Source organism: Alligator mississippiensis, chromosome 4 (assembly GCF_030867095.1).
Source record: "Alligator mississippiensis isolate rAllMis1 chromosome 4, rAllMis1, whole genome shotgun sequence".
Classification (NCBI taxonomy): Eukaryota; Metazoa; Chordata; order Crocodylia; family Alligatoridae; genus Alligator; species Alligator mississippiensis.
In genome coordinates this window covers 143,847,793-143,868,871 of record NC_081827.1, presented here as the reverse complement: position 1 = coordinate 143,868,871, position 21,079 = coordinate 143,847,793, and the positions used below count along the sequence as shown (strand labels likewise).

The 21,079-nt window shown below is 44.7% G+C and overlaps 1 protein-coding gene across 3 annotated transcripts in view; it reads left to right on the top strand.

The window, feature by feature from the left end:
* Nucleotides 1-21,079, top strand: part of TULP3 (TUB like protein 3) — a 59,066-nt gene that overhangs the window by 33,741 nt on the left and 4,246 nt on the right. For 2 of the 3 annotated variants that reach the window (XM_014606392.3, XM_014606391.3), the window contains exons 3-10: nucleotides 2,201-2,363; nucleotides 6,451-6,627; nucleotides 11,596-11,729; nucleotides 12,538-12,735; nucleotides 13,321-13,433; nucleotides 13,823-13,937; nucleotides 15,690-15,788; nucleotides 20,493-20,664. In XM_014606392.3, coding sequence (XP_014461878.1) covers nucleotides 2,201-2,363; nucleotides 6,451-6,627; nucleotides 11,596-11,729; nucleotides 12,538-12,735; nucleotides 13,321-13,433; nucleotides 13,823-13,937; nucleotides 15,690-15,788; nucleotides 20,493-20,664 — 1,171 coding nt within the window. The remainder of the gene's footprint in view (nucleotides 1-2,200; nucleotides 2,364-6,450; nucleotides 6,628-11,595; nucleotides 11,730-12,537; nucleotides 12,736-13,320; nucleotides 13,434-13,822; nucleotides 13,938-15,689; nucleotides 15,789-20,492; nucleotides 20,665-21,079) is intronic. The other variant, XM_059726719.1, reaches the window with a different exon arrangement.

The following is a 21,079-nucleotide window of genomic DNA, read 5'->3' as shown; positions in this document are numbered from 1 at the left end:
TTAACTTTTCAAAAAATCTCTGGACATTTGTTTCCACAGCTGAATGAAAGACACAGCAGTTTCTGTCCAAAGACTTGAACTGTCAGAATGGGCTACAAAGTCACTAAGGTGGAACCACATGTGATCACACTTTATTCAGCAAGAGCCTAAATGATACATATGGATTCCTTTTGGACTGTGTCTGTAATAGACATATGAAGAAAGGCCACTTGGAACACCATTCACAACACCAAACATTAAACCATTTCAGAGGCTTCTAGAGCAGATCTTCATTTTCCAAATCCAGTCCTCTAGTCACTTGTAATGTAAGGCTTACAGACGTGCCTCCAGATACAGCAGGCATCTCTTTGAAGTTACTGACAGTATAATGTACGCAAGGGCAGACACTTGAAAAAGAAAGAAGTTATTTACCAATAACTAAAGGACTTCAAGCTGTGTTGTCCATTTGCATTTTCCAAATCATTTTTCCCCTTTCCTTTGGAGTCCCTGGTTGAGATCAAACTAAGGGGCAGAAAGTATACATTGGCCTTTATACAATTGGCACAGAACAGAAGGAGAGGCAGGATAACATGCGTGTCATGCAGGTCCTTCTAGGGGTCAAAAGTGTCTGAGCTCAAGTTCTGGAGGCTTATGTGCACCTCCAGTGAAACATGCATGTGCACATGTTTCAAAGCATTCTAGTTACTGGTAAGTAGCTGTTCTTTGTTTTGTGAAATGCTCCATAACAGATTCTGTATAAAGGGGATGAGTTTTACTCAGTGGGCGCATCTATACATGCGCATTTACTGCGCAGTAACCAAAATTACTGCTCAGTATGGACATGCATCTACATAGGCATGCCTGTACTGTGCAGTAAATATGGCAACTTACACTGGCTTGGGTGTAAATTTGATACCTGCATCATTCAGGTATTAAATTTATGCCTGATTTAATTACTGTGCAGTAACGCATGTGTAGACATGTTACTGTGCAGGGGCCTCCCTGCTGGATCTGCCCAGATACTAGGGGGCTGGCCTGAGCCCAGCCCCAAGGTTCTTGGCTGGCCGCCTCTCCTGGCTTCAGTTTAGGACTAAAGTTAGTCCCAAATTCTGGCAGCTGGCTCTGGCTTCAATTTGGGACTAAAGCTAGTCCCAAATGCTGGCAGCCAGAGGCTGGAGTTCCCCCCAGTGGCCACAGGGGCACATGGCAGGCTACTCTGACCTGCATGCATAGACCTACTCCTGCTTACTGTGGAGTTACTGTGCAGTAAATTTAAGCTGGCATACATGCACGTGTAGAAATGCCCATTTTTTGTTCAGGGTTTGTGTTTTTAGTGGACACAGAGTAAAGCTTTTCTCTTGGTGGCCAAGGACTAGGTCTGAGGTGCTGCCTGGACCCCTGGCCACTAGCAGTGGGAAGCCCCAGCATTGTCTTATTCCATAGCCATCAGTTAGCCTGTATTTTGGAATCCTTCTGAAATCTGATACCATTATCAGAGAGCACTAGAGTATTTCAGACTTCTCTGTTTCCCCAGAGTAAAATACTTCATTGTCAATTACTACAGATGTGGCTCTGACTCTATTATTCTAAAACTTTGGATTGGGGAACCAGTGGGTTGTTGAGAGAGACTGTTTTAGAGACAGGAATGTCTGCTTCACTAATGTAGGTTTATTCAGCAGATAACACACACTTCCTCACTTACAAATGCACTAGTTACCTTGCAAAGTAAGTCTCGTTCCTTATCCTGTTGATCAGACAGTCTGTGGTTTTGCTGGGATGTTCAGGGGTCTAGTCTAGTAGTCCAGCAGCCTAGTATTCTAGTGACTCTTTGTTCCCAAACATTGTTATGCCTTTTGTTACTTGCATATTAATTATTTTCCATGACTGTTACTACTGCTACTGGCTGTTTTTAAGTTATTTGTGTAATTGAGTTTTCACTATTGGTTTAATTTTCGAAAACCCTATATGCATAAATACACCCAGACTGGCATATTTTTCTTATCACACTTTCTCTCATTCTGAGCATCTGCTCACTGTCCTTGACATTTTCTCTTTTGACAAAACTTGCAGCTGCTTTGCTCCGCTTTAACTAGCTAGTGGCTTTTTACAAGCTTGGTTGCTGTGCGACACCTCACAAGAGTGGACACTGGCAGTTTTTATGGTTGCAGCTCTACCTCTGCCTCTGCCTAACTTACCTTTATTTTCATTTTTTGCGTCACAGAGAGCTCTTCTGGAAAAGAAGCAGAGAAAGAAACGTCTTGAGCCCTTAATGGTGCAACCAAACCCAGAAGCAAAGCCACGCAGGTCAAAGCCCAAAGGATGTGAGGAGCAGACTCCGTTAGTGGAGACCCACCCATCATTCCAGAGTGATGTTGTCCTGCATGGTGTGTTGTCTTGCCAATTAGTAGACATTTTTAAGAATGCTAGTGTGTTTTTTGCTGTAGGATGCTCATCATTTGCCATGGGACTAGGCAGGTGAGATTTTAAAGGGTTCATGATTTCACTGGACACAGCAGTATAGAATTCATCTTCACTCTCATCCTGTCTCTGTGCAGTAGAAAAATCTGAATGCAGGACTTTAAAACTATAAACCTTACCTAGAGCCTTGTGACAAATGAATCAGTTAGGGAAAATCCGGCACCTCCAAATAATTTTCTCTTGAGAGCTGGACTCAGGCCACCTGAATGAGCAGAAGGATGGGTGGAACTGTTTAGTTTCCTAAATCCCCAGGTACTTCAGTAGCATTCCAAGAAATGCAGGGAGCTATAAATCCTGAATGAGAGAGATTTGTTGCCTTTTTTTTTAAGCTTGCAGAAAAAGGAGAGGGAATAAATGAACAAGCAGAACATGCACTTTCGTTCAAGTGCCAAAGGACTGCTGTGACAAGCTGAAAGTGAGGAGGCCTCACAAAACAGCATTGATGAATCCTAGATAAAAATAACATTACTGAAATTAGAGGTTACGCTTTGAAATATATGCATCTCCTAAGATCCTACCTCTCTTTAAATGTTTCGCTTGTTTTATGAATCACTGGCAGGAAAGTGGGAGTGAATTGAAAGGATGTTAACTATAGTACTTGCTAAACTGACAGCATGTTTAGAATTAAGTGGGAGAAAGCAGCCAGTGGGGGAATTTCTGGTTAGAGAACAAGACAGGAGATTAAAATGAGGAAACTAGATACTACAAAAGCCAGAGGATGAGGGGAAGATCACAACCCACTAGCCAACTTAGTCTTGAAGCTACGTAAGTACTTCTATGCCAGAAATCTTTAAGGTGGAGTAAAGGTTATAAATATATCAGTAATCGAGAAGTAAAATATACGAGTAAACAATTTTAGTTATAAAATGCAAAAATACTGGAAAGCCAAGAAACTCCAAGCTACAAATACACTTAAAACAAATATTTGTTTGTCTGAAAATATAGGGTTGGGGTACTCTGGCTACACCTGTGATATGGGAACCCTGGACCCTCTACGCATGCATTAATGCACTGTAATTACAGCACATTAAGTTTAGTACCTGTAATAACAGGTACTTAAGTTAACGTGTCGTAATCAGCACTACTGCATAGTAGCACTGGTGCATGTTTTTTGCATGACGCTAACGCTCAGTAGACTAATTCTACTGTGCATTAGTGCATCAGCATGACTTTCACCATGATGTGCTAATGTGCAGTGGAATTGGTCTATGTCTCTAGTGGGTTATGGAATAGAGAAAATCCCACACAATTTACTGATTCATTTGATGCACTGGCTGGGGAAATTTTTAGCTACTTACACAATTTCACAATGATTACACACTTAATTCATACAACACAATTTTATTTTAAAATTCTTTGCTACGCGTGTAACACTGCTTAGCTTTAAGAAATACCACAAACATTAAGAACACAATAACTACATATATCAGAAACAATGCTCCAAATGCACTTCCTTCCCAAACAATGCTATAAGAATTAGTATTACAAAAACAACTACAATTACAACTAAAAGTTAAATTTGAATCAATACTATTATTTTTCATAATATACTTACAATCCTAGAATTCCGAGAAACCAAATCCCCAGGTATACCTTCATTCTTTAGTTATAGTTTTAGGGTTGGTCTCAGCAGTGATAGGAACAAGTCCCCTTCTTTCAGTCCCTTTCGGGCACTCTGCAGCTTCAGCGTGACTTAAAAGATTCGTGTTCGCGGAGAGGGTGGTTCAGGTGATCAGTCTGATCCGGCCTACACTTGCGATTCTTCCTTCGTTGTTCTGCAAGTGAGGTTACCTCCAAATTGGGACAGTAGGTTACAGTTTTTATTGAGTGAGTTGCCGTCTTGGGCCCCTCCTACCCAAATCTGTCACTACTCCCAAATTTGGGCTCGGATCTTACTTAACAGATTCTTTTGCTTGGTAATCAGTTTCTTTTCTTGACCATTTTAATTACTTTGGGGAATTTCCATATCACTGAATTGACTTTTATTTCCAATCTTTTCAAAGGCCCTAGGGTTTTATCTCTTGGAGTGTGGGATTTTTGCTTAAGGGTCATTTTTATGTTAACTTTGTTAAAGGCCTCTAAAGATAAAATTCAATAGTTAAGACTTTGAGCAACGTCAGGACCAAAACAATGGCCTAGATAAGAAGATGAATCTTGTCTTCTTCCTGAACTGGCTAATGGGCAACTATTACAAACATTCAAACTGTTACATTCAATATGACAATCTACTGCGCTTCTAGTGCCTCATGTAGATGCAGCCCTGTCTGCAAACTGACTAACGAGAGCTGCAGTATATTGCAGCTGTGTGTTATGTTTAAACATGGATACTTTGGTTCCACATTAAACCTAAGCAACAGCTGTTTAGAATGTGGAATATTGCCTCTGGCTGTGGTACCTTTACCATGTTGTTTCTGGCATATAGTATTTACTCACATACCACATGCACCTTTCCCCCATAATTAACCTTCCAAAACTGGGATGCTTGTCTTAACTGGGAATCTGATTTTCTACCCAGAATAGAAATATGAAAATGCTGTAAGATAGCTACTGCTGCTTTTTCTTATCTTCCCTCCAGTAGCTGCATGGAGGGAGGGACAGAGTCCAGAAGGTACAGATCCAAGGTGGGTTGTAATGGTGCAGTCACACTCCACTTTGATTCCTGGTTCACTCAAAAGTTTGAAGCTGACTGCCCAGCAGCAGTGGTGGCATTTCTATTCAGACCGTGCTGAGGGAGTCAATTGACTTCATGGCTCATTATAATCTATCTGATTTCTGTTCCTTGCTCTTCACTCCACAGGTGTTAATTACCCGCTCTCCTTTTTAACGGTCTTGATGTTCTACTAATCAAGCTATTTTTTGTTTGGTATTTTTGATTGTCTGTTAGCTACTCCAGGTTTCTCTTCCCCTATTTCACAGCCCTGTGGACTGTTTTTAGTTTTTGTCAAAATTATAGATTTACTTATGGTGCCTTGAGATATTTCAAGGGTGCCACAGGGTACCAGGCAATTGTAGCACTGTTAGGTGTGCATGTGATTCACAAGATAAACTCAGAGTTTTCAAATAGGAATCTATAGTATTAAAACATTCTAACCTGTAGTGATCTTTCTGAATTATTTGCAACAGAAGAGTTGCTCTGTTATTTTTCTGTAGTCAAAAAATAAGTGAAAACTTAGAGGTAGCATTTTCCAGAAGATGCCTTGAGTCTATCAAGAGGTGGCTTAAATCTGTTGAGGGGTGCCGAGAGTCTAAAAGAGTTGAGAATTACTGAGCTACCTTGTCAGTTTTTGGCCAGACATCCAAGAGCTACTGACAGTTCAGATATTAAAAGGTTAAAACTGTAGCTGAGTAGGAAAGGGAGGGTGAGTGAGCTGAAAATTAGGTGGTGGCCCTCCTTTATGTGGCCATAACTCTAGAAAAATCTTTCTTTCATTCTGCCTTCCCAAAAACAAGGTGCATGTCTTAATTGAGGATATGTGGCATGCAAGAAAACATGGTGTTTAGTAGGGAGTGTGAAGCCTAATATAAAGAAGATTAATAAGGAATGTGACAATAAAGACAGTAAAGGGGTAAAATGATTATCCCAAAATGAATTTAAGGGTTTTAGTGGGTTGTATAAACCCACTTAATTTAACCTAGAAACACTTGTGAAAAAATTAATATAATCATCGTAGTTTAGAAGTGGAGGAGCTGAGGCACAGAGGGACAGAGCTGAGGCACAGAGCTGAGCTCCCATGACAAGCTCAAGGTGACATAGGAGGTCTTTGCTAGATCCAGAGTTAGAATCCTGGCTCCTAATGATGTAAAGTAGTATGTTTCTGGGGTTAGTATGTCTGCAGTTTGCCTGTGGGACACGGCAGTGAGCTTAGATTCTTTATACTCCAAAAGGATGTCTGAGCAGGGGAACTGAAATGAGATGCCATCTTGTGGTACTTAATACATTCTAGAAGTTTCAAAAGAAGTTAGATTTTTGCATTCTTTTTTACTGTTTTTCAGGCACTGATGGCCCAGCTTTTTTCCTAAAACCAGAAGTGCAAGATTTGGACACCAAACTCCAAATCCTTTCGGTTGGATCAACTGCAACAGAAGATGATGCAGAACAAGACAGTGACAGAGAGACCCCAGTAGACACAATTGGCAAGCCAGATCTGCAGGAAATCCTTCAAAAACGAGGTAAGATTTGGAAATAGGACTTGTATGAACAGGGATTTCTGTTGGGCTTTTCCCCATTCCTCAATCCACTCATTTGTTTATGCTGTTAGGAATCCTTTCTCACTTCACATGTGCTCAGAAGCTTCCATACACAAAAGCATCTAGCTGCATTTTAGAATACGTATTTGGCAAAAGCATACTGTACCAAGCCCTCCTTTTTCTAAACTGCTAACACCATATTCACTCAAATCCACAATGACTCTGAATTTAAGAAAATGACTCTGAATTTAAGATGACCCTCCAGTAATTAAATTCTACACATGGAAAATTTATAAATTTGTTACAATTTTCTATGTATAGAATCTAATTATTGGAGAGTTGTCTTAAATTTGTTGTCTCTCCCCCCACTGCTGCAGAGTGGAAAACAGTGGCGGGAGGACAGGCAGTGGGGAAGGCAGTGAGGGGGTCAAGCTGTAAGGGAAGCAGTAGGGGGACAGGCTGGGGGAGTTAATAGGGGGATGGGGAGTGGAGGGAGATTAAGCAGCCTGCCCCTTGCCCCCCCAACACCATGCCCTCTGCCCATCCTGCTGACTGCCCTCCCCCATTCTTGTTCCCAACCTGCCCCTCCTGCTTCTCTGTTACTTGTTCCCCCTATGACTGTAGCCCCTGGCACCTGTCCTCCCCCATGTGCCTGCCCCCTTCACCTATGTCTCCTCCTCTGCAACCTCTGCCCCCCACTTGTCCCCCCTGCACTTACCCTCTGGCTTCAGCCCCATGCCAGCCTGGGGCATGGGTGATCCAGCCCTAGGCCAACCTGGTAGCAGCAGCAGCAGCGATGGCAGTTCTGGCCCAGACTCTGGGGTCCAGCCAGAGTTTCTGGGGTGAGAAGGGGGCACAGGCAGGAGACAGAGGCTATGGGGGAACAGACAGCAGCTGCAGCTTTGGCCTCAGCCCTGGGTCATGGCCAGAGCTTCAGGAGCTGCCTGCTCCTCACCACTGCCTTGTACTTAAATCCAAAATGAGGGAATTTTTGCTCTCCATCCCCCATGTTAAGTGGGGGGAAAAACCTTGTTTTGGATTTAAGTAAACCCAGTATTATATGGCCTATACCAATTGCATTATAAAGAATTACCACCTTTCTGTTTATGTCTTCATCTTCCCGGGGGAAGCTGGTCACAAAATGCAACTCTCTTTGTTCTGCCAAAGTCCAGAGCACTTTTCTCCAGTTACTGATCTCAGCATGAATATTTTGACAGCACAACAAGAACATTTTTAAGTAGCAGAAAACAGTGCAGTAATGATTTAACTGCTAAAGAGACCATCAGGAAAGGTACTTTTCCTGATTCAGAGGATATCATGACCAGCTGTTATGGTGGCTTATCTTCAAAAGCTATGTCCCATTGAGCACTTTCACATCAGTGTCTATCACTGCCAAGTGTCTCTCATTCCTGCCAGGACCACAGGAAGTGTGTTTGTCACAGGCAGTCTAAACATGTATTAAAGTTACATGGTTTTCACACAAACTACATATCACCTTGTAGTGCCAGCCATCCAGAAGGTACCCAGAGTATTTTATAAATGAATATCCAACCCATATTTAGAGACCATTTAACTGACTACTGAGATGCAACAGCTGTTTACCCATGCATAATAATGTTACACAGCAGCTAAGATAGGAAGTGGGAGGGAATATCTGATTGAACTTCAGGGGAAATTAAAGGAAGCAGAGTGTAAACATACAGAATTTGGCCAGAACACTGGAGCTAACGCCTTTCCTCTTTCAGAGTATGTTGTGGGTGCTTTATTAACAAGTAATCAGGACCTAGATTTTATGTTTCATCCAATACACAGCACCTTCAGCAGTGCTTATACATGTAATTCCATACTGGGACACCAGCTTACTATTGCTTCTTAAAGAAAGTTTAGTATTGCTTCATAAAGATAAACGCAACTTACAAAATAAAAAAAAATCCAAAGTGCTTGTTCTTTCCCACCCTAACCTTATTTATTGTGGAGTACTTATAAAGTATCTGTATGACTGAGGAATATGGTGATAGTTTCATAGTTGGTAGGGTCAAAAGGGACCTGAGCAAATCATCAAGTCCGACCCCCTGCCATGACAGGAAAGAGTATTGGGGTCAAACGACCCCAGCAAGGTGTTCGTCTAACCTCCTTTTAAAGACCCCCAGGGCAGGAGCCAGCACCACTTCTCTTGAAAGTTGGTTCCAGATCCTAGCCTCCCTGACAGTGAAGTAGCGCCTCCTTATATCTAGCCTAAATCTACCCTCTACCAGCTTGTGACCATTATTTCTTGTCACGTCTGGGAGTGCTCGGGGGAACAGGGACTCCCCCAGTGCTTCCTGGTCCCCCCTGACTAGTTTGTAAATGACCACTAGATCCCCCCTCAGCCTTCTCTTGTGGAGGGTGAACAGATTCAGGTCCCTTAACCTCTCCTCATAGGGCTTACCTGCTGCCCTCTGATCATGCCCTCCTCTGGACCCTCTCAATGCTGTCCACATCCCTCCTGTAGTAGGGTGCCCAGAACTGGACGCAGTACTCCAACTGTGGCCTGACCAGTGTCGCATAGAGGGGGAGGATCACGTCCTTGGACCTGCTTGAGATGCATCTATGGATGCATGACAAGGTACGGTTGGTCTTCCTGACCACGTCTCCACACTGTCGGCCCATGGTCATTTTGGCATCAACAATGACTCCCAAGATCCTTTTCTACCTCTGCACTGACGAGAAAGGAGTTCCCCAGCCTGTGGGTATGCTGCTGGTTCTTCCTCTCCAGGTGCAGCACCTTGCACTTCTCAGTGTTGAAACCCATCCTGTTCTCATCCGCCCACCCCTGTAACCTGTCTAGATCCGATTGCAGCCTATTCCTCCCTTCTAGCATGCCCACTTCTCCCCACATCTTAGTGTCATCTGCGAATTTGAACAGGGTGTTTTTTACACCCCTGTCCAAGTTGCTGATGAAGATATTGAAGAATGTGGGCCCAAGGACTGAGCCCTGCGGAACCCCACTGCCCACATCCCTCCAGGTCAAATAAGACCCATCCAGCACCACGCTCTGAGTGTGGCCCTCCAGCCAACTACTGACCCATTTGACTGTGTAGGTGTCGACGCCACAGTCCCCTAGTTTTTTAATGAGAATGGGGTGAGAGACAGTGTCGAAGGCCTTCCTAAAGTCCAGAAAGACTATGTCCACTGCTACACCTGTGTCTAAAGATTTTGTGACCTGGTCATAGAAGGCCACCAAGTTGGTCTGACAGGACCTGCCTCGAATGAACCCGTGTTGGTTGCCCCTAAGCATAATCTCCCCTGCTGACCCCTCGCGGACATGCACCAGGATAACTTTCTCAAAAAGCTTACCTTCTTCCTCCCTTTTTTGAAAATGGGAACCACATTGGCCCTTTTCCAGTCCTCTGGCACCTCACCAGAGCACCATGAGTGCTCGTAAAACCATGCCAGGGGTCCCGCAATGACCTCTGCTAATTCCCTCAGCACTCTGGGGTGGAGATCATCAGGACCTGCTGATTTAAATGCGTCCAGTCCCTCCACAAGTTCCCTGACTAGGTCCTCACTGACCCTAGGCCTGGGTGCACCTCCCTTGGGGCCTACGGGGGTCCTGGTGCGGGGGGATGACCCAGTCCCTGCTCAGGAAAATGGATGCAAAGAAATTGTTAAATAGGTTAGCTTTGCTGTCTGGTGCGATGACCAGATTTTCTAGCATGTCCTACAGAGGCCCCATGTTACCGGGTACCTTCTTTTTACCCCCCTATGTATTTAAAAAAGGACTTCTTGTTGTCCTTGATCTGGGTAGCTAGTCCCAGTTCCATCTCCGCCTTGGCCTTCCTGACTGCCCCCCTACAGCCCCGAGCAACCGAGGTATAGTCCTCCCTGGTGATGGCCCCTCCCTTCCATTGGGTCTATGCCTCCTTTTTAGCTAAGGGATGTTCCCATATGCTTCTGGTGAGCGATGGGGGCTTTTGCGCCCTCTTGCCACCTTTTATCCGCGTTGGAATTACCTCCCTTTGGACTTGGAGGACCATCTCCTTAAGAAACGACCACTCTTCCTGGACACCCAACTCCCCTCCCCTCCAGGACTTCAGTGTCTCCCTGACTATTCTCCTTACCTCATTGAAATCCACCCTCCTGAAGTCCAGGGCTGCTGCCTTGCTGCAGGCCTTTGACACCCTGCTCTGGATGGTGAATTCCAGCAGGCAATGATCACTATCGCCCAGGTGGTCAAGCATCCGCAGACCCCTCACCAGGTTGTCACCCGTGGCCAGGACCAGATCCAACAAGGCATCTCCCCTGTTGGGGCTAGATGGAGGTCCTGTATCTCAGCTAGGAACCTACGTGAGCGGTCAGATCTGGCTGATTGCTCTTCCCAACAGATGTCTGGAAAGTTCAAGTCACCCATGATGACCACACAGCATAGAGCTGGATTGTCTTTTTCTGTTCTTAACATGTATTATTTTCTGAATGGAAATAAAATCAGAACTAGAGAGGTAACTGGGACTGAGAAGTAGAAGGAAAGCATTGTGAGGGAGACATAGGCCACTGAGACAAGTGGAATTAAGGATAAAAGTAAAATGAGCCGCTGTGACATGGGTTTGCTTTTATGGTACTACTCTGTTTACCACTAGTTCTGTACCCAACAAAAGCAGATGGAACAATCAAATCAAAATGGCTAAAGTTCTGTATTTGGGAACTTACATAATTGGTCTGATTTCAGAAGAGCTGAATTTGGATTTAGATGCTGAACTTTCTGCCCCTTGGTTTTCCTTTTGAATGTTATCACATTAAAGGCAGTTAAGACCTCATTACTATCCCAGTGTTACTTTTCCATGTAAGCAGTGCTGTAGGTGTACTGAGGGGCTAAGAGCAGGGAAGATATGTGAGGGACATGTGTATTGGTGATGTTCTTCATTTGTGATATCCCTCTTCTGAGCTTACCCAGCTGGTCTTATGTTCTAACAGGGATTTCAGGCAGTCTGAATTTTGACGAGGAAGACACAGAAGAGGAGGAAGAAACTGAAAAAAAGTCAGGATCTCATTCACCGTATTCTGAATCCGAGAGACCTAGTTCTGCAACCAGTCAAAAATCTGCCACAGTAAGTGTCATGACATCTGTTTGCAATGAGGATCAGGTTTGTGCTTTCTAATGTCTACCCCAGTGTTAAAATACATTTAATTGATACAGGTCTTGCAATTATACTCATCCCTGCCAGAGGGAGTTCAGGGTAGTTCAGCTCCCTTGTTATACATCCAGACTTTTATTACCATGGTCTCTACCCATTCTATTGGTACTGACCTGCATCATGACTGCACAGGTGGTTCCTCTAGTGCTCACTCCTGCAGGTGGATGAACCAGTACCACAGTTGAACCTGTAGTGCTTGTCTTTCAGTTACCAGTCTGAACCACTGTAGTTTCAGTGATGATTTTAGCCATACAAAGACCAAAACCCAGTCTGTCCCACCACAGGGCCCATTAGTTTCACAGTTTGTTTTTGTGACAAACTGATTAAAAAGTACTATATGTGCTGCTTTATTTTCCACGGTGTTTTTCAAGTTCATTGTTATGATAAAAGCAGCTTTTTCCCCTTTCAAAATGATATTTTGCTTGCAACTGTTCCCCTTCCTAGCAAACGTTCTTCCCCCTGGATATGGGAGACTCCAGTCCAGTTTCTCCTCTCTCAAACGGCCAGTCTTCCCTCAGGATAGGGAAAGCCTCTGGCCTGGTATATTCTCACTGGCGAATTTCTTCCTTGAGACAGAGGCCCCTGGCTTAGCTTCCCTTCTCCAAGAGAGCATTTTCCTCTTAGGACATGGAGCCTCCTATACCACTAAGCTATTCTTTTCTTGGGCTACCACAGCCTCTGACCAAATTTCATTTTGCTAATGAGAGTGTTATTCCCACAGGAAACAGGTGCTTCCTGCACTGCATCCCCTCACACTGACACACAGCTGGGAGAAGTGGAGAACTTGGAGGATTTTGCTTTGCGCCCTGCACCCCGTGGCATTACAGTCAAGTGTCGAATCACTAGAGACAAGAAGGGAGTGGACCGAGGCCTTTTCCCCACTTACTACATGCACCTGGAAAGGGATGACAACAGAAAGGTATTGGGACTAGTGTAAAGTCTGCAGCCCTAGGCTGATGAATTCTTTGCAACAAACTTTTCAGTATAATGTAAGACAGTGCATATATTTTGCTAGTGCTAGGAGCTTTGGGAAGAAATTATGTCAATAAGGGGAGGGCAGCAAGTCTGTGCCTGGACAGAGCACTAAAGCTGACATTGGGAGATATGGGAGCAGTACTATAACAGCCTAGGAAGTGAAGTATTATTTTCTGAATGGATTAAAAATGAAAGAGTAAAATAAGAGTAGGAGGTTGAATGCCTGTTTAAACAAATGAATGGGCTACTAGAAGGGGGATCTATTTTAACTCTGAGTCATCAGGTAGGTTAGGATGAACTGGAGGCTGAGCAACAATACAGACTGTTCATTCATAGAGTGGAGAAAAGAGTCTGTGATGTGGAGAATCAGCTAGGAGGTAGGGAAATGGAGGTGTAACAAGTCTGTTGAAGTGGATGGTAGGTAAAAGGCAAAAGATGATGAGGAGTCAGTGGGATAGAGGTCTATAGTGGTGCATTGCAACTGGGTTCTTTCAGAGTTCCTGTCTTAATCAGAGTTTTGTATTTGCAGACATTCCTTCTTGCTGGGAGAAAACGGAAAAAAAGTAAAACATCCAATTATCTAATTTCAATTGATCCAACAGATTTATCCCGAGAAGGGGAAAGTTTCATTGGAAAACTCAGGTAAGAACCACAAATCAAAACCATAGGCAAGTGTACAATGTGTGGGCTCATGCAGGAGGTTGGAGTTCTTCACTGGCCAAATTGGAGGCTTGAGCAGCACTCTAGTTTTACTTTTGAGCATGTAACTAACTGTACCCTGTCTTGGGTAGTGTAATCCATGTTTCTCCAAACCAGTGTCTCTTTCAAAAAGATGATGGTGGTCATTTATGTAGAGGAGCCTGACAGTGCATTTCCAGGTCAGGTGATGGACTCAGTCTGACAGGCATTTTTATTAGTGCTGATGATAGAAAAATTCAGATGGGAACATCAGAGAGGCTGGAAGTTTAATTGCATCGCTTGGTCTCCAGGAGAAAGCCAAACTTCTCACTGTTTGTCTTGCCTGTTCCTAGGTCTAACCTTATGGGAACTAAATTTACTGTCTATGATCATGGAGTTAGCCCAGTCAAGGCACAGGGGCTAGTGGAAAAGGCCCACACCCGACAGGAGCTTGCAGCCATTTGTTATGTAAGTGACCTCCTTCCTTCCCAACATTTTTTTTCCCCCTGAGCTCCTGAATTGCCTCAGCCCAAGAGATGTGAGGAACCTGCAGTCCTGTGGAAGGAAAAGCATGCAGTGAAACTTGGGGTGCTTCAGCACTTGGTGTTCATGACTCAGTGGAAGGTGCTCTTCATTCTGCATCTATCCTGAATCAGTACAACAGGGTAATTGGCATTAGACAAGTGGAGGAAACTGTCTTTTTATGAGGTCCACAAAGAATATCCCAAATTATGTGTATTCCTTGTGGAGCTCAATGGCATTTAACAATCAATTAAGTGAGTGAACTCCAGGCTCTGTCAAGAATCTAACCTGCTAATATAAATGCCCCTGGGGTTTTCCACTATATACAGTTTTTGTCAGTTTCCATCCTAACTTAGATAGGGTTTCTGTAATAAGTGCAGTGAGTCACCTAAAAGATAACTTTATTTTGATGGTGATGAAGAAGTGATACAATCATTTATTAAAGTTTGTAGATCTTTGTCTATATATGTGTAAGATCATTAACCTGTTTCTCAGACCTCTCCTTAAAAATACCTTTTGAGATGGAATAAGATAGGTCCCAGCTCCAGCAACATTCACTCTGATCCATAGAATGAACTAGTATGCTTGAGGAAGTTTCTATAACATTATTTTTACGATGCATTCTGAGGGCATGCACAAAAGGACACTTAGAGTGTTTTGAAGAGGGGAAGGGGGAGCTGCTGCTCTGTAGCGCTTATACTTAGCTGTTAAATACTAATGGTTACCTGTGCACAAGCTGGGAGCCAAGCAACTGTAGCAGAACTGCTCCAGCTTTAACAGTGCTTCTTCCAGGTTTAAAGCTGGAGCAGCTTTGCTACATTTGTGTCTTTCCCGGCTTGCCTACAGGTAACTCTCAGAAGGTACCAGCCATTGCATGCTCCCTATCCGCAGCTCTCTCTCCCCTTTTGCAGCCACCCAAGTTCATGCCCTAAACGTTTTCCTTTCCATTTTGGGTTAAGATTAAAATAGCCATCATGACAGATTTTTGGTTGAAGACATGAAAATGAAGGGTAGGCTGAGGACCAAGAAGGCAATTTGCCTTTGCTTCCCTGCATGTGAACTAAATGGAGTCCTCTTCTGTAGTTCCCTGCTATACTTTAAGCATAATTTTGTTTCAGGATTGAAACTAAGCCAGATGCTGACTAGAGTACCCTGTTGCCTTCTCTTATCTTTTATGCCAGGGCACAGTTTGAGAGAGATTTTTAGATATATCCCTAACAATAATAGTAACAAAGCTAAGGAGAGTGTGATTGTTCATTCTCCCTAGAACCTTTTGTTTTCAATGGACAACATACTGATAAGACACAAAGGCAGTCAAAGCCATACTGACCATAAATCTTACTCGGACCTTTGTTGCTAGCAGGAATCTGGCATGTTTTTTATCATCAAGGTGAATGAAATTAGTTGTCTAAGAATCACACTAGCCAAGTTAGGTTGTAAAGCCATGCTCTGGGCTATGTGTGGGGAACTGCATTAACCAAAGAGTGATGATAACTATATCAATATCTGTATCTAGTTTACAGGGGGAGGAGCAGGGGAAATATTCTGTTCCTAATATTCAAGGCTTGTTCAATTATGGTAGCAGCTAGTATGTATCCAGTATCACCGTGGACCAGGTATTTATTTGGAATGGTCTCATTATTCTCTGTGCTGTATGGAGCAGGGCTCCAGTTCAGAACCTTTTTCTTTGCCTTTTAGGAAACCAATGTGCTAGGATTCAAGGGTCCCAGGAAAATGTCTGTGATCATTCCAGGGATGAATATGAACCACAAGCGGATTCCAATTAGGCCACGAAATGTAAGTTTGGAACTGTCAGATACCAGTAGAGCAAGACAAAGGATGCTAACTGTGTAGCACGCTATGGGTTAATTACTGAGACATTAAGTGAAAAAGGCCTTCTGGCTTCCAGTTATCTCACTCCTAGAACTGTTAACTATAGTGTGCTTTTTTAAGCCACTTGTAAGTAACTTCCATAGGACTTCATTGTTTTCCTTAGGAGAGTAAAATCTCATGGTTAGGAAACTTACTTGTTTTTATTATTTTATTTTGCAGCCTAAGATGTAATTTTCTTAATTTTAGTGTATTTGTTTCCATATACAACCCTCCAAATACCTTACTTGTCATTTAGCCAGCTGAACATAAATAGCCCTTTTAATTGTAGTTGTGTGTGTTGTGCCTAGGAGGCCTAGTCTTAGACCACAACCTCATGTTATCAAAGATTTTCGTGGCCAATACCCAATGCCGATTATTATTAAGCAGCCGTATTGGCCAATACCAATCTGATGACAGGGAATGCAGCCGGGTAGCATGGAGAATAGCTCCCTGCAGATAAGTCTGTGGAGGAGAAGGTGTATGGGGTGGGGCAGATCAAGGTCCCCACGGTGAGGGAGTGGGTCAGGGGCAGGGGGTGCTGCCCAGCCAGGGCAGTGAATTGGACCCATGGCCAGGGCGGGAAGCAAGGAGTGGGACAGAGCTGCAAAGAGCTCATCCAGGGATTAGTGTCCCGGCCCTTTAAAATGGCGACGGGAGTGCTTGAACTAAAGCTTTAGTACAAACACCACTGCCATCATTTTTAAGCGTGGGAATGCTTTTAAGTGGAGCTGACCCAGGCAAGGGTGGATGCAAGCTGCCTGCTGTGGGCTCAGGGCTCTTTGCTCTGTTGCCTTTGCCCAGGGATCCCCACACTGGCTGTGGGCCCCTTGCCCACCTAGCAGTGGGAGGCACAGCTTCCTGCCCCGAACTGCTGCTGGGCAGGCAGGGGATGCGTAGCCAGCGGCGGGCTCCTAGGGCCAAGACAGCAGGGTGGAGAGTCCCAAGCCCAAAGTGGGCAGCTCACATCTGCCCTGTGAATAAAGTGGGGGGGAAGGGCAAATGCTCCCCCATGCCTCACCAGGGGGTGTGTGCAACAGCAGGGAGCCCGCCCCACCCCCTCTTGGACAAGCATCCTGTGGCTCCATCCCATTCCCCATCCTGGCCCCAGGTCCCAGTCACCACCCTGGCTGGGCAGCACCCCCAGCCCCTGCCCTACTCCCTCCCTCACTGTGGTGGCCTCGGTCTGTCCCCACCATGCCCCTTCCCTCCCCCCACACCCTTTCCCCCTCCACAGACATACCTGCAGGGAGCTGCTCTTCACACTGCCCAGCTTCATTCCTGGCCATGTGCATGCATGCAGCTGCATACACGCATGCAGCATCCAGGGGCCCTGACCAGAAGGTATAATTGATTATATTTATCGGTGAACATTATCAGCTATGCTGGCCAAAAAAAACTAATAGTCGATAACATAAATTTTCCTTTGATTGGTGGTGATCTGATATGCAACCGGTATATCAGTGCACCTCTAGTATCAGGTGCTATAGAAACAGAACAAAGACAGTCCCCTTTCCCAGAAAGTTTCCATTTTAAGGGCTTGGACACCTGACATACCTACAACCTCATGACCCCATTCCTTACTCCAGTATGGAAAAGGAGCAGCTACACAGTGTGTGGCCCCACGCTGGTGTAATTTACTAGAATCTAGTGTTTACCCCAAGGTTTCATGGGTAAAAATACACAAATGTAAATCATACCACTGTAGGTATTGTCTTCACTCCTATCCTAGGGTAGTCATTTGTTCAGCACAAACAGGTTATTGCTAACTCTCTGCCATCGAGTAGCAGCTACTCTGGGAAAGCTGATCCATTTTAGCCACCACTGTTCTACAGAAGCAGTGTAAACTAAACCAGTGTCAATCTGTTCTGTGTTCAGGCCATAGGTCTAAAACAAAAGGCCATAGGTGGATACAGCTGGAAGAGGAATACAAGGAAAGAATCAAACAGTGTTGGTCCCCATGACAGGCAATGGTGCCAGCACACTAACAACCTTATCATCATCATTGTGTTTTGGAGGCATCAGGGGAAGAATTTGATGAATTTGAAGGAGGATAAGGAGCTAATTTTACCAATAAGTACAGGGGAGTCCTCACTAGTAAAGAAAGGTATAATGGATTTAATAGAAGTATGAGTTTAACATCTTGAAAGTGAACAAAAAAATGGATGGGATGAGGATAAGCAACAAAAGCCCTGGAGAAAGCGAGTACTTTCTGTTCAGTGCAGTACAGAAGAGGGAGCTAGTGAAGGTCTGGAAAGAGTGGTAACATGGCCTAAGTCCTGGGCCAAGAAGCAGGTGTTTGTGTCTCCATTCTAAGTGAATAGGAGTGGAACAATATGGCATTTGTCAAGGCCAAAAAAAAATGGATGTTGCAGTAACTGAGACAAGAAATGGTGAGAGCCTGGACAAGCATTTGACTGCGTGATTGGATAGCAAAGTCAGGATCTAGCAGTGATGGTAGATCCATCATCCCATAAGAGAATGCTGTATGTGTTTCTGTTTGTGACCAGCTAGCTCCATTGGAGAGTGCACTTGGTGGTGATGGTGGTGGCAGCAGCGGGGGAGGGAATCAGGTCTATGGGTCTACCCCCTTCCTCAGCTCATTTTGGCAAGAGTGTTAGCAAGGGGAAGCCATCATTTAAAGAGAGCTAAGAGACTGTGGTTAAGACTGTCCGGCTCTTAACTGTCCTGGGGACTGTCCTAAGAAACGCAAGCATCTGAAGGAGGTCTGGGGTAGGGAGTGGGAGGATGTCCATGGGACCAAGGTTGAATGGTGGCTTTTTATGGAATTAAGTACCAGATACCGTTTAACTCAGGGAGGTGTATTATCACCTACCATATTTGGGATTGTCTCTGAATAAGCGGTACTAGGTCATCTTTAAATGATAGTCCCAATGTGCATTCCCAGAGTCCTGATGGCATCTTTATAGACATAAGTAAAAATAGATGTATAACTAAGCAGTGAGCCATTCAGAAAATCCCAAGAACCACCAAGCATCCCTTCATCCTGCCCTGATGCTTTCTTACTCTAGCTCTGTCACTCAGACCTCCTCAGTCAGCTGCTTTCCAAAGATCCCACTGAATAACTTAAGGCTATGGACAAATGTACCTTTACACCAAGGGGGCGCATAATAGTAGGTCCAGCTGGCAACCAAACTCCATTTACCAGCAACCCCTGCCCGCGCAGCTCCCAACTGGTCTCTATGGAGACTCTGGGAGCCACGCACAGGGCATGCGGCTGGGCTGGGAGCTGCTCTGTGGCTGGGGTCAGGATCTTGGTGTGGTAGCAGCATGGGGCTGTGGCAGTCCACTCCCTGCACACCCCTGCCTGCAGAACTCACGCTCGTTGCAGAAGCGGGCAGTGGATTGCGGCTCAGGCCCAGCCCTGTGCTGTCACCACCTCAAGATCCCGGGGTCTCCCCAGCCCCGCCTGCCAGTCTCGCTCCTGGCCACAGCCCCATCCTATCCGCCTGGCCATGTGCCCTGCCTGTGCAGGTCTTGCCTTAAATGGTAGGTGCAGGGTGGACAGGCTGGGGTGCCTGGACAGCGGAGCTGGTGCTGGCAGCAGCAGCCAGATAGAGCCACTGCCACAGGGGCTGTTGGGAAATTGAGTCCACCATGGGCTGGATCCAACCCATGGGCTGGATTTTGCCCAACTCACTTTATACAGTTTAAAAGGACGGGGGCCGGGGGGGGGAGCATGGATTGGGAGGGCTTGTCATTTGCTATAATGTAACTGTTACAGCTGCATGCTCCTGTAGCAATACAGGTCAGCTAACTTGCCCTAATTTTGACAGGCAGTGCAACAGGGTTAAAGTTGCAACAGTGTTGCTATACTTGTAAGGATCCAGAATCAGGCAGACATAAGTTACATTGTAATAGCTTATACCCTTGTCCCATTGCTACAATTGTTACATTTGTCCCTACTTTTGGTTTACATAACTTTTTTCAGGGTGGTTTTTTTTAATTATTATGATTTAGCTTGTACTGTTTGTTCAGGTTGAAATTCATTGAACATCTTGACTTTTTTTCCACTTCTCCTTTGAGCTGATTTTGTCCTCACTTCTTGTTTCTATTCCAGGCTTGGTGGTGCTCCTCAGATATGATAAATGTGCTCTTTTTTAACCCCACCCCCCCCATTACATTTTCTTGCATATTGTGTACCTGTGTCCAATCCTGGTCTAATGGGGGAACCACTTTAATCCATGCCTACTGGTAGCCCACTGCCCCTTTGAATTTCCCACTAAAACATCCTGGACCCTTTTACTAGGGAGTTAAAATAAATATATCTGGGATCTCTCTAAAAGATCAGTCCTGGTGGATAAAGGTCTTTAGGAGGTTAAAAATCCTCCTGCCAGCACACTGAGTTTGTATATATAATCAATGTCTCTGATACTGGTAGAAGGTGTATACCCTCTCATTCTTCTAGTTGGAATTGAGATGCAATAATGACACCCCAGTGGGGGTGGAAAAGAAATCCTCAGACCCAGGAATGTGTGGAACTGTCCCTTGTTCCTGCAGGCTCTGATTAAATCAGCTTGTTATTCTCACAGTAGGAGAGTGGATTAACATAAGAAAGGCAGTATCTAGAAGCCGCCCCTCCCAAGCATGGTTGTTTTTTCTCTTGTGCAGGAACATGAGAGTTTGCTGGCAAAATGGCAAAATAAAAACCTAGAGAACCTAATTGAGCTGCACAACAAAGCCCCAGTCTGGAACGATGACACTCAGTCCTATGTCTTGAACTTCCATGGGAGAGTCACTCAGGCTTCAGTGAAGAACTTCCAGATTGTCCATGAGAATGACCGTAAGAGCTCAAGGGGAGGTGAAGGTGGATGGGGAGAGGCAGGGGTTGTCACTCTGGTGAAGAAAAAAAGATTGCCTTTTTGCAGCTAACTAGATGAGAGGGCACCACTCCCACAAGTAAAATGTGGGATAGCTGAGGACAGCATGAACGGTACAGCTCACAGGTTATCAGTAACTTCCAGTTGGGCAATGCATAATATGGGACCTATCCTTCAATTTGGATTGAGGACAAATTACTGCCCTGAAAAGGGACAAATGCTGAAAAAAAGAAGGGGGAGTAATGTGGGATAGCGAAACCAGCCCAGCATAGGTTTGGAGCAGCTCTGTAAAGGAAAGCAGCAGGACCATTGTTGTAAGCAAATTCTGTGCCCACTTTGGTAAAGAAGGGAGGGGGGTTGTCATTCCAGCCAAGCATC